Source organism: Lithobates pipiens, unplaced genomic scaffold, assembly GCF_037356315.1.
Source record: "Lithobates pipiens isolate NorthernLeopardFrog02 unplaced genomic scaffold, aLitPip1_a1.2 Scaffold_22, whole genome shotgun sequence".
Classification (NCBI taxonomy): domain Eukaryota; kingdom Metazoa; phylum Chordata; class Amphibia; order Anura; family Ranidae; genus Lithobates; species Lithobates pipiens.
This window is the reverse complement of record NW_027507784.1, coordinates 55,784,686-55,796,854: the sequence shown is the minus strand read 5'-3', so window position 1 is coordinate 55,796,854 and position 12,169 is coordinate 55,784,686. Positions and strand designations below refer to the sequence as shown.

Genomic DNA, 12,169 nt, shown 5'->3' with positions numbered 1-12,169 from the left:
GCTGCTCTTGGCCCCTCCCTCCTTTTTTTTTGAGTGCTCCTCAGCCAGCAACTCCCTTTTTAAGGCTGCGATTTGTGCTTATCGGTTTCTTTTTACAGCAGCATCCCCTCATGAGCAGATTCTGTAAAGCAGTCTCAAGGTTGAGACCTGTCCCCTGTTGCAAGTTTCCGACATGGGATTGGTCTATCATGAGAGCAGTAGCTAGGGAATCCTTATGCTTCCTCGGGCGATGTGCGAATATTCAAACAGTTAACTCTAGATTTGAAAGAAATGTACAAAAATTACAATCACTATAAACATAAGAAAAAGGGGGGGAACATTTACGGGGTAAGCAATGTTCGCTATCTAAATGGTGTGTGTATGTATGTATGTACACCATTTAGATGGCGAACATTGCTTACCCCGTAAATGTTCCCCCCCTTTTTCTTATGTTTATAGTGATTGTAATTTTTGTACATTTCTTTCAAATCTAGAGCGTTTACTGTTTGAATATTCACACATCCCCTGAGGAAGCATTTCTGTGAAACATGTCGGGATAATGTGCAATAATTATATTTCTAGACTACCACTGTGCTGCAGCTGTGATATAGATATCTTTGAGTCTAATAAAAATGTACATAATTGTGTATTACAATTTGTACTCCCCAAGGTTGCCTCTGCCTTGGCCATGCTTCCTTGTAGTAATCTAATAAGAACAGGTACATTTTCTTGATACCAGAAGATACCCCAAAGTTTTTTGCGGCTTCTAAATGGCTTAAGAGGCATCAGAAGCCCTGTTTATCCTTTTTTTTTTTCTTTTTTTTTTTTCTCAGGAATTCAAAAATGACAAACCCAGGCTCTAAAGGGACTATAGATAGGTGGATAAAAGCGGCCACCTCTGAAAGATGCATGTTCCACAAGAGCATTCGCTACTTGAGCTGAGCCATTGCTACCCAGGAGCAAATATGTAGGGCCGCTACGTGGTCAAGCATCTCTACATCCATTCATTTGGCACTGTTTTACTGGACTTTTTTGTGTAGCCAAGATCAGGCTTTTGGGAGGAAGGTTCTCCAAGCTGTGGTCGAGAGCAACCCCCCCACCTTAAATTGGGTGAGTTCTTGTCTTCAAGGACAGCCCTTGTGAGTGAAGGGGGGGGGGTTAAAACCATAGTTTAACTTACCGGTAACACTGTTTCCAAGAGTCTTCCAGGACTGCATTTTCACGCCCTTTGCATTTATGAGAGTGGTGTATTTAATTTTTTTTTTTTTTTTTTTCTGCTCCGTACTTCTGTTGGATAAAACTGACAATGCCTGAGGGACCACCTTTTTAAAGAGCTAGTAGAAATGGGTTTCCTGTTCCAGCAGGAGGAGCTTCATCTGTCCTGGAAGACTCCTGAAAAGTTACGGGTAAGTCTAATGCCGCGTACACACATAGCCGACTATCCGGCGGACTTCCCACCGGACTTTCCGAACAGGCTACTTGCCCATACACGGCACTTTTTTCAGCGGACTAATACTGCGTACTAAGTCCGCCGTACTTTTGAAATGAACGGATTCTCCCACACACGCGGAGGAAAGTCCGCTCATTTTGAGCGCATCTCCAGGTAGACTGGGCCAGCGAAGGAGGCGTCGCTGGCCCCGTCACCTGGTATGGACTTTTTTTTTTTTTCGGCGTTGGGGTTCCCCTTTAAGTCCATACCAGGTGACAGGTTTGGATGCACTTAAATAAGATGGAATACTTGTACCAAACACTAACTGCAAATGTGCATGCTTCACCAAGTGGTCTTTTCAAAGGCTGTGTATTTTGGCATTTCGGAGGATCTTGTGGTGGTTAGTACAGTTATTGGCTCTTTAAATCCTACATCATGTCTCCTATTAAACTGCATATTTTGTAATGTGTTGCTTGGTGCCTCCATGACTGACAAACTCTCATCTTGTCCAGAATCCTCAAGCAGGTATGGACGCTTTCCTAGGACATCAATGTTTCATACTGAATTATCAAGGGAGCGTGATCGTGACAGAAGAACAGACACCTCTATACATGAGCTCAGTGATTATGGGCATAGAAATGGTGATATCACTTCATCATGTGAGTGTATTGGCTTGTACTCACTAATGCACTTGCAAAGATAATTGTCAGTACTGAATTTGCATAGATTTTTTATTTTTTGTTCAGCTAACGGAAGTAATAAGGACACTATCTTTAGCAAGATCAATGGGTATTTTCTGTAATTGCTGAAAATTTACCTGGGAAATGTATATCTGTACAGGATATAAACTTTGGTTTAGATCACCCAACATCTAGACTAGAGATCTCCAAACTACGGCCCTCCAGTTGTTTAGGAACTACAATTCCTATCATGCCTAGTCATATCTGTGAATGTCTGTTTTTACAATGCCTTGTGGGATGTGTAGTTCCTCAACAGCTGGAGGGCCGTAGTTTGGAGATGCCTTATCTAGACCAAGGGGACTGAACATGTATTAAAGGAATGTATAGAGCTTAAAAAATTCCATAATATATGAACCTGACTGAAAATTAACTTTTGGTATCTTTGCAGATCTGCAGGACAGAGTTTCTTCATATGCACAAGGCGCTAGACCAAAAGACAACTCTCTAAGCACAGTCCGACTCAACACATCAGTCAGCCGCCAGTTGCCTTCACAGAGCCCTTCATTTACTAGAGATTCAAGCAGGAGTTCAAGGACAACAACTTACAGAGACCTACGCTCTCCACAGAGGGACGTTTCCTCTGAGGTTCATCACTCCGCAAGCCGAAAAGAGGCTACATCACGGAGTACCTCAGGAAGAATCTCGCCTTCATCACAGATACCAAGAAGTGACCAAACTACAGATGGTGATGGCAGGCGTACAACAAGGCACCTCCTGTCTCGCCTGGCATCTAGTATGTCTTCCACCTTCTTTTCTAGGAGGTCCAGCCAGGATTCTTCAAGTGGAAGGTCACAAGATGCAGAAGAAGCACATTCAAGTTTACATAGTGTTGCTCCTGAACCCAGTCCTACCATCCCTGCCAACAGTGAAGCACTAGAAAATAGGCCTTCTGAACAATCTCAGGGATTTGCATTTCTTAGGAGGAGAAGATGGGGCATCTCAACATTGTCTCCAAATCAGAGTTCAGATTCTGATGCTGAAAGCTACAGGTCAGAAGATTCTGAAACTAGGACTTCAGGATCATGGCTGCCTTCTTCTTTCAGGAATAGATGCACACCACTGTTCTCTAGAAGGAGACGGGAAGGAAGAGATGAGACTGCGAGAGCGTCCTCTACCTCTACCTCTGACACTAGCAGAATACACAATCCTTTTAGAAGGGCATCACAAGAAGATTCTTCATTAGATGAAGTACAAATCAATGCTCCTGGGGCTGCTGCAGCTAGGAGTTCTCCCCGATCATCAGACTCTCCTAGCAGCAGTTCAGCTGCTGCCACTATAGCGGAGACTCTCTTCAGCAGGAGAAATTCAGGAATTTCAGGCATGCTTCCTAGCTCTCTCCTACACTTCTCGGTGCCGGCTGCACTAGGGAGTTCCCTATCGGACAATGTCATGATAACTGTAGATATTGTTCCCTCAGGTAGGACAAGTGATGGACAAGAAAGTGAAAAGACTCAAGACTCCTCAAGGGATCCTGAGAAGCTGAAGAAAATTAAAGAGAGGTAAATGGTTTTTGCTTTAGTGTGTGTTTTAGAAACCCTTGCATGACTTGTTGCGCAGAAGGGTATAGCGGAAATGAGGCAGTGTTCAGAGTAAAAGCAATGCTTTGTGTGCTTCTCTAACATGCTTGGCTGCCCTACATCTGCCTGGTATACAGTCTGATGGGGCTGTGGCTCATTTAGCACTGTGTGCATAACCTAAAAGTATTCCTTTGTAGTCTTAACACAAACCTAAATCTGCAGTCTGCCTCTTTAAAGTTATTGTAAAGGCAGAAGGGGTTTTTTATTTATTTATTTTTTTTTTTTTTTTTGATGCATCAAGATAAACATTGTGAGCAGCAGGCCCCTTCCCCCCCCCCCCAATGCCTAGCTGTACCACCTGTGTCTTTTTCGATTTGTCCATGTATCTTGGCTGTTTGGCACTATCCCTCCTGATTGGCTGGCTGACAGCAGCATGAGCCAATCAGGAGAGGGGGCTGGCCCAAACCGCAGCTCCTTGTCTGAATGCACACATGGAGCTGCAGCTCAGCTTGGGTGCCCCCATAGCCAGCTTCTTGCTGTGGGGGCACTAAACAGGAGAGAGGGGCCAGGAAGGAGCAAGGATGCAGTATTTAGTTTTGGATCATAGAACAGAATTGGAATTCCTGTCTGTTACTGTGCTTAAGATCATTGATATATTTGTATAAAATGTTTTTGTTTTTTGTTTTCCCTCCAGCCTTCTACTAGAGGACTCTGAGGAAGAAGACGGTGACTTGTGCAGAATATGTCAGACTGGAGCATCCAGTCCAAGTAATCCCTTTATTGAGCCATGCAAGTGTTCTGGTAGCTTGCAGTATATTCACCAGGACTGTATGAAAAAATGGCTGCATGCCAAGATCAACTCTGGTACGTACAGCTTGCGGCTTTGTCTCTCCATGTTGCTATGCAAATTGTCTGTTTTAAACAGATACACGCTTTGAGTGGTCATTTATGGCTTTTGTGGTGTATTGTGGCTTTCAGGTTCTAGTTTGGAAACCATAACTACATGTGAGTTGTGTAAAGAGAAGCTGGATCTGAACTTGGAAGATTTTGACATTCAAGAACTTTACCAGGCACATGCAAATGATAGGGTAAGCATACTTCCACTCAACACCTAAGGCTCAGATCTACTGATTTTTCTTGTCCAGTGCAGCCTGGAACCAGTGCGTCTTAAATTAAGGTATTCAATGGCTGAATTGTAGATAAAAAAGCCAAATGCAGACAACACAGTAGCACATGGCCATTTACAAAGAAACCTAAAGTTAACAACTTTCCTTTTGAGCCACTGTGGCCGTTAAATTATCACTAATAAAATTAAATTGTCCTTAATGTTGCCAAATAAACATTGTTGCAGAAGTGTTTTCTTGATGCATCTAATGCCTTTAGAACCACTACAAGCTGTGGTAGAATGAACACCAACTCTATTTGTCACACAGCTGCCCATGGAGATCGCCAAATTGGACATTTTAGATGGAAGAAGGCCTTTACAAAAGTTTAAAGTTGTGCCCAGAGCAAACGCTCAAATTCCTTTAGACCCCTTTCACACAGGGCGTTTTGCAGGCGCTATAGCGTTAGAAATAGCGCCTGCAAAACGCCTTAAAGAAGCTGCACCATTGTGTGTAGTGTGAAAGCCCCGAGAGCTTTCACACTACAGCGGTACGCTGGCAGGACGTCAGAAAAAAAGTCCTGCCAGCAGCTTCTTAGGAGCGGTGTGTTTACCGCTCCTCCACCGCTGCTCCCCATTGAAATCAATGGGGCAAGTGCTGTAATATACCGCTGGCAAAACGCTGCTATTGCCGGCGGTTTTAACCCTTTTGCGGCCGCTAGCGGGGGGTAAAAGCGCCCCGCTAGCGGCCGTAATGCGCTGCAAATCCGGCGGTAAAACGCCGCTAAAAATAGCGGCATTTTACCACCCGCGCTATTGGCGGTGTGGTGTGAAAGGGGTCTTGTAGTCCTCAAAGGTAGACCTCCCCTCTGCTAATCAAATGCTTTTGACACAATCACTGGCAAGAACTCTCCACGAAACAAATTGGCTAGATAGCACTCAGCTGCTCCTAGCGAGTCTCTACCTCCCCAGGCTGAAACAATCTCTCTAGCCAGCAAGTCATGACAGGGCAATGCCACACTGGTTTAGCCAGTAGAGGACATGGCCCTATAGTAGCAGATTGGTGTCCTCTGCTCTTGGAAATCTGATCACCTGAGAAGCTTCTAATGGTGACATTATCACTAGTGGCATGGCCCTAAATGGCTTGAAGTGGCATAAAAATGCGTTTTAGTCTCTGTAAAGCTATTCAGATTGACTGTTTTGCTTCTCCCTCTAATTTTGCAGGCTGAATATGAATTTATAAGCTCTGGACTGTATCTGGTCGTCTTACTGCACTTGTGTGAGCAGCGCTTCTCTGACATGCTGGGGGCAGCTAATGAAGCAAACACTCGGGTTAGAGTGAGTTCATGCACTAATACACTTTTCTTTTTTTTTTTTTTTTTTTTTTTTTTTTTTTTTTAATCGTACAATCTAACAAACATTTAAGTTGTATATTAATGCGAGAACAGCTGTATAGCTGTACTGACTATAAAATTGCATGAAAGGTATTGCCAACTGTTGGACCATAACAAGTTCCCTTCATACTAGGGGCACTAGAACAGAAGGCAAAGCATACAGGCCCCTTGCATATCTGTGTCATCTGATGTGGCTGTTCCCAGAAATAAAATGCCATATTTCAATGAATCTGTCCAGTACTAAATCCACTAGAGCTAAAACAGGCAGTCAGCCACCCCACACGTTCTCAAATTTGGAGAAGCTGCTTCTATGCCGATATCAGTTTACTTTAACATTTATCAAAAATGTGTATATTGTGTACTAAAATTCATTACATTCAGACTAAATGGATACCAAACATGACTGGTAATCTTTACTGAGAGATCTGAGGTCTATTAGATTCCCGGTCTTTCCTCTACCCTCAAAAGCATCTTATAAAATAGATCTGGGTTCAGTTGTTTACAAGCGTTACTGACTTGTAAAGAATCCGATCAAACCAATGTGTTACACTTCACACCAGGTATATCCAAGCGACTAGGATTATCAATCTATGCCACAGGAGTCAATTGCTTGGCATTTTCTTGTATTGTTGTGTGAGATTAAATATATTTTATCCTTCGGGGAAAAGTGGTTAAACCAGGGCCTAGTTTTAATACCATGCCCTCTTCCCAAGGTGATGGTCTTTGTTAACAAGTGATTAAATTAAGCTCTCAACTGCTTTGAGCTTGAGGCTCCGTTCACGTCTTCTGCCACTGTTTCATAGCAGGGGGATCGGTGCATCCCTGTTCACTAATTCAGGTGCGAATCGGGTCTGAATTTTTACCTGAATCGAACCAGAAGACTCAACGGACCCTTTTTCAATGCAGACCATGGCCATCTCAGAGCTGTGTGAACTGGCTCCGTTGAGAGCCAGACAGTCACTCGCCTGCCATTTGAATTGGATGTGGAGGAAACATGCATCTAATTTGCTGGCACCATCGGTACCTGGGCTCTCCCATTTCTACAGTTAAAGCAGTAGAAACATGAGGAAACATCCATTTCCCAATCCCTCCTGCAATGAATGACATGCATGATTCTTCTGTGGTCATAACTGTCATTCATTGGTTAGTGTAGCCAAGGATGCAGCTATACTAGTACAAGATGTATTGTAGAAGTTAAAAAGAAAACGTTTAAAGCATCCCCACACATAGTGAGCACATGTATGTAAGTTCATGTGTGCAACACGTAAGTTATCATGGATGTTGGAGTGAGCAGTGGTTCTAGGACCATAATTTACTGATGACTTACAGCGCTCCCGATGCAGACGTTTGGGTACCATAGCTTATTTGCATTCCTAAATTCCACAGGCATGTAAAACTTTTTGATGATTAGTTACACGTTTACATAACCCCATCTTGTTTTCCATTTGGTAAATTCAATACTAGTAGCCACCATTTTATTCTCCAGGGTCTTACAAAAGACCTACATACAAAAAGTGTAAATATTAAAGCAAAGGGGTGAGGCAATACTGTAATTTATAGCAAATGCAGATTTTAGCATGTACAAAAATTAGTAGCTAATATACTTTGTTTAGACTAGACCTCAGATGCGCCTGTGTACATGCAAGCTTTGCATTCAGTGTTAAGCATATTGGAAAAACCTATGGCGAACAAACTATACAGCAAAGCGTAAATTGTCTGTCCTCAAGCATGCCTTTTAAAAAAAAAAAAAAAAGTTGCTCATCAGCTGCTAGCACCCTTATAAAAACAGATATACCCTGGGCTTCACATAAACGCCCAAAATATACCTCAAACTGTTTAAAAAAAAAAAGTTTGAGGTATATTTTGGGTGTTTATGTGAAGCCCAGGGTATATCTGTTTTTTTATAAGAGTGCTAGCAGCTGAGCAACAGTGTGTGTGGGGTGTGTCTTCTTTTTTATTTTTATTTTTTTTTTTTTTTATGTTTCTTCATCCCATCGACCAATTTTATAGCTGAATTTTTGTCAACTTTTATTTTGTCATGAAATATGACATACTTGTCTCTATAATTCTTTGGTTTATGACCCAGAAAAGGGGGGGTGGTCGTGTGTGTTTGCGTCATTCACTATTCTATTCTATATTTTATTTACAACTGTATAAATGTCTGTCCTTTTTTGGGTCATATGCTTGTTTTTGTTTTCTACAATTTTTTTTATTTATTCCCCTCTATTAGTTTATCAATCTTGCCCGGACCCTTCAAGCACACATGGAAGATCTTGACAGTAAGTATACGGACCATGTGTATGAAATTTGTACACTACAGTAATCCAGTCCTGGTACCATGCAGCCTATGGAGGTTGCCATTTCAATGGAAGTGGCAGCTTTTCCCTGACTTGTACATTTTGAGACTGTCAAAGCATAAGGGATATGCATTCCGGTGCTTTATTTTATTTGCCTCTGTCTAGATGTGTTCCATACAGAGTATAGTGTGTGGGGTGGGGGGGAGGTGGGCAACGACCCTGCATGTAGTTTCTGATGCATGTTAACTACTTGCTGACCAGCTGCTGTCATACTGCAGCAGGTTGGCACAGCTGCGGCAATCTCTGTATGTGTACATTGCCTGCTTTAGGAGCAGTTGTAGGTGCCCGGCTGTGATGTCTGCCCACCATCCACAATGGCTCTACAAAAACAGAATGGGGGTTTGTCAATGTAAACAGACCCCCCCCCCAATTCTGTTAGGGGAGTACAGAGATCATTTTTTTCCTAGTGATCAGGAACATCTCCCTCTCCCTCAGTACACTTCCCCCACAGTTAGAAATGCCTCCCTAGGGGATACTTAACCCCTTCCCTGCCAGTGTCATTCAGTAATCGGTGGCTATTTTTAACACTGTTCGCTGCATAAATGTCACTGGTCCCAAAAGTGTCCAGTGTCCAATCTGTTGCAGTCCCGCAAAAAATCACTGATCACTGCCATTAATGGCAAAAATGCCATAAATCCCCTATTTCGTAGACGAACTTTTATGCAAACTAATCAATATACGCTTATTGCAATATATTTTTTGAGAAAAATGTAGAATACATATGGCCTAAACTAATGGGTGTGGGGTGTTTGTGTTTTTTTTTTTTTTTTTTTTTTTTTTTTTTTAAATAGTGCAAAAAATCCAGGGGTGATCATGCCACGAGAGCTCTATTTGTAGGGGGAAAAGTTGTGTACAGCGTTGCATGACTGTGCGACACAGTGATGTTGTAAAAAATGGTCTGGTCATTAAGGGGCTAAATCCTTTCGGGGCTGAAGTGGTTAAAGCATTAGGCTGCATCTGGTGTGAACCAGCCCTTGGCAGTACTTTGTGTGACATTTAAAGTGGAAGTAAACTCCCCTATCGTTTTCAACCAGGGAAGATGCCATCTTTGCCTCTGTTTAATCTTCAACTGGTATGGTGCTGCACATGTGATTCGTTATGACACCAGCCATTGGATGGTTTGATAGTTTGGCTGAGAGCACAGCCAATGTGCAGTTAGCATTCCCGGCATGCCTTTTTTTTTTTTTTTTTTTTTTTTTTTAACTGGTTAAATCGATGGGTTTACTTCCACTTTAACACTTGGGCTTCTTGCACACAGGACAGTGGAACCTTTGATTATGAGCATAATTTGTTCCAGAAGAGTCGTATATCAAAGCAAGATTTTCCATAGAAGTTAATGGAAACTTGGATAATCTGTTCCAGTCACTTCTATGGTATCGCATGTAGCAAGAGGTGTGGGGGCACGGGTGCACTAGAACACTGCATCCGAGTGGCTCTGAATGCCACTGGGGCCCCAGCACCTCTGGCCAAATGTGGTACTGCACACCACAGAGGCTTGAATCCTGTTTGTTTTGCGAGACACTAGCAAACCGAGTCAGGATTTAAAAAATAGCTTGTATTGTGAAACACTCGTTAACTGTTACCCGCAATCCGAGGTATTACTGTACTGATATAGCATCTGCTTTCTTGGCTGTAGTTTCAGGCGTTGTACGTAATTATGCACATTCGCAATACATAAATATGTGTTCTGCCGCAAAATGCTGACTGGGAACACTATGTATGTTCAATATGCAGCGCTTGCTCATGTGCCTGTGTCTACAAGCACATTGTAAACAATGGGCTGCATTTTAGATTGGTTAAAAAAAAAATTCAGTGTGCAAGAGTCCTAATTTTCCCTACCCACCAAGGGTGACAATCTGCATCACAGGTACCTTTAAAAAGAAATCCAGTATTTGTAGAAAACCTACTGGATGTGATTGTTGACCACTCCTGATCTGGCTTAATATACTTGTTCTGGGTCAGCTGCTTGGTTGGTAAGCTGCAGTTGCGGCAAGGCTGGCTGGTAGAGGGGGTCAAAGCTGGGGAGAGGAGGTATGAGTTTGCAGGAAGAGGGCTGTGGCCAACAGGTATAAGAGCTGGGAGTCCATTGATGAGCCAAGCTTGTTAGGCTGCAGGGAGCTGTCTGTCATTCTACTCTCACCTCTTATAACATTCTCCATCCCATTATTCTGTATTTGGGGATGATCTGGCTAGGTAGAATGCAGGGAGATGGGTTTTGGAGCATGGTATATGGCTTGATGGGTGTCCTTGTGATTTGCTGTGTCAGGCAGGATATGGATTTGCATGGAGGGTGGTATAGGGTTGAGGAAGACCAGATTGGATACTACAGGGGGGAGTGAATGAGTAAGAAATGGTGGTTCGGAGGCAGAATCTCTCCTAAGTCTTGGGCTTTCTTCTCCATAGTGAAACTAACTTGGCTTTTAATGTTAATTCTTTTCAGCTTCAGATGATTCAGAAGATGAACGGGTGTGAAGATGCACATGCAGTTTTTCTGAAAACATGTTACCTCTCCAGAAAAGATGACCCACCTGCATATATGCAGAGATTTGTTTATTTTCCTGAATACTCCAGTGCTTGTGATGCATATCAAATCACTCTCTTGCCCTCTATTCACTTGTTGCACTTGATGAGCAATCTATAATACTGAATCGGCTTACAAAGATTCCGTCATGGGTAACAAGAACCAGTCTGGCCTTTCTTTTTTTTTTTTGTAACATTTAATCTGCCTTTTTTGTTTGCTTAAAGCATTGACTGTTCATTATCTATGTTTTTGTTCTGTTTTTCCTTTTTTACATGTTGAACTAAGTGGCATGTTTTCAGCCTATTTCTATCCTGTAGTATTGCCTGCACAGCAAAGATGACCATTTTTGTGCCGAACTGCCGAGAGCACAGCATATCCATCCTGGGAAATCTAGAGATGTCACAATGGCCGACTCCACCATGGTCTTCTCAAGGGCACCTGTCTATTAAAATGTGTTTTTCGCAAAAGAGGCTGAATATGCCCAAGTTCTTGTTACCCTTAAGGGTCAAAACACCTTGCCTTATTGCAGGTTCCTGTTTTATATTATGCCTACCCTCCAGTGTTGACTGTTTTGTTTGACAAGGGTTTTTGTATAGCTGTCTGACTTTAACTAGGTCTGCCTTGGGACTCTTTTTAGGGAAGGGGCAATATCTTGAAGACTTGATGAAAATCACCCTTTTTTTTTGTCTTTCCAGATATATAGCACATTTTTGCAACCAGAAAACAACTTTCCATTAAATTTAAAGTAGAGGCTACAAAATTTTAATCACTTGTAATTGCTAAAAGTGTAAGACTTCTGTATATTCACTTAAAAAACAAAAAAACACGTTTAATGTTTTAGTTGTACAATGGAAATAAAGATGTTGTATGGATTGTTGTGATTCCAGGTGTTTTAAATCTACTTGTGCCCTGGACAAAGCTGTGAGTACTCTAGGTACTTCCCAGTTACTCACTACTACAGTTCTCACAACCACTATCTATTTTTATTTTTTTTGTGCAGAGGTGCACCTAGGTGGTTGCATAGTTTACCATATTCTGCCCTTCCTCAAATGTCTCAGCTCCACCCTGTCTCTGTAGTATATATTCAACCCTTCCAAAGAGTGTACAGTGCCCCTAGAAATGCAAAGTCA

At 42.3% G+C, this 12,169-nt stretch overlaps 1 protein-coding gene across 6 annotated transcripts in view; it reads left to right on the top strand.

The window, feature by feature from the left end:
- Window positions 1–11,912, top strand: part of MARCHF7 (membrane associated ring-CH-type finger 7) — a 45,228-nt gene extending 33,316 nt beyond the window's left edge. For 3 of the 6 annotated variants that reach the window (XM_077447607.1, XM_077447608.1, XM_077447609.1), the window contains exons 5-11: window positions 1,921–2,067; window positions 2,537–3,647; window positions 4,360–4,529; window positions 4,644–4,753; window positions 5,992–6,105; window positions 8,392–8,440; window positions 10,959–11,912. In XM_077447607.1, coding sequence (XP_077303733.1) covers window positions 1,921–2,067; window positions 2,537–3,647; window positions 4,360–4,529; window positions 4,644–4,753; window positions 5,992–6,105; window positions 8,392–8,440; window positions 10,959–10,990 — 1,733 coding nt within the window. In that variant the 3' untranslated portion in view covers window positions 10,991–11,912. Of the gene's footprint in view, window positions 1–1,268; window positions 1,386–1,920; window positions 2,068–2,536; window positions 3,648–4,359; window positions 4,530–4,643; window positions 4,754–5,991; window positions 6,106–8,391; window positions 8,441–10,958 lie in introns of those variants that run through there. The other 3 variants (XM_077447612.1, XM_077447610.1, XM_077447611.1) reach the window with 3 other exon arrangements.
- Window positions 11,913–12,169: the final 257 nt, after the last annotated feature.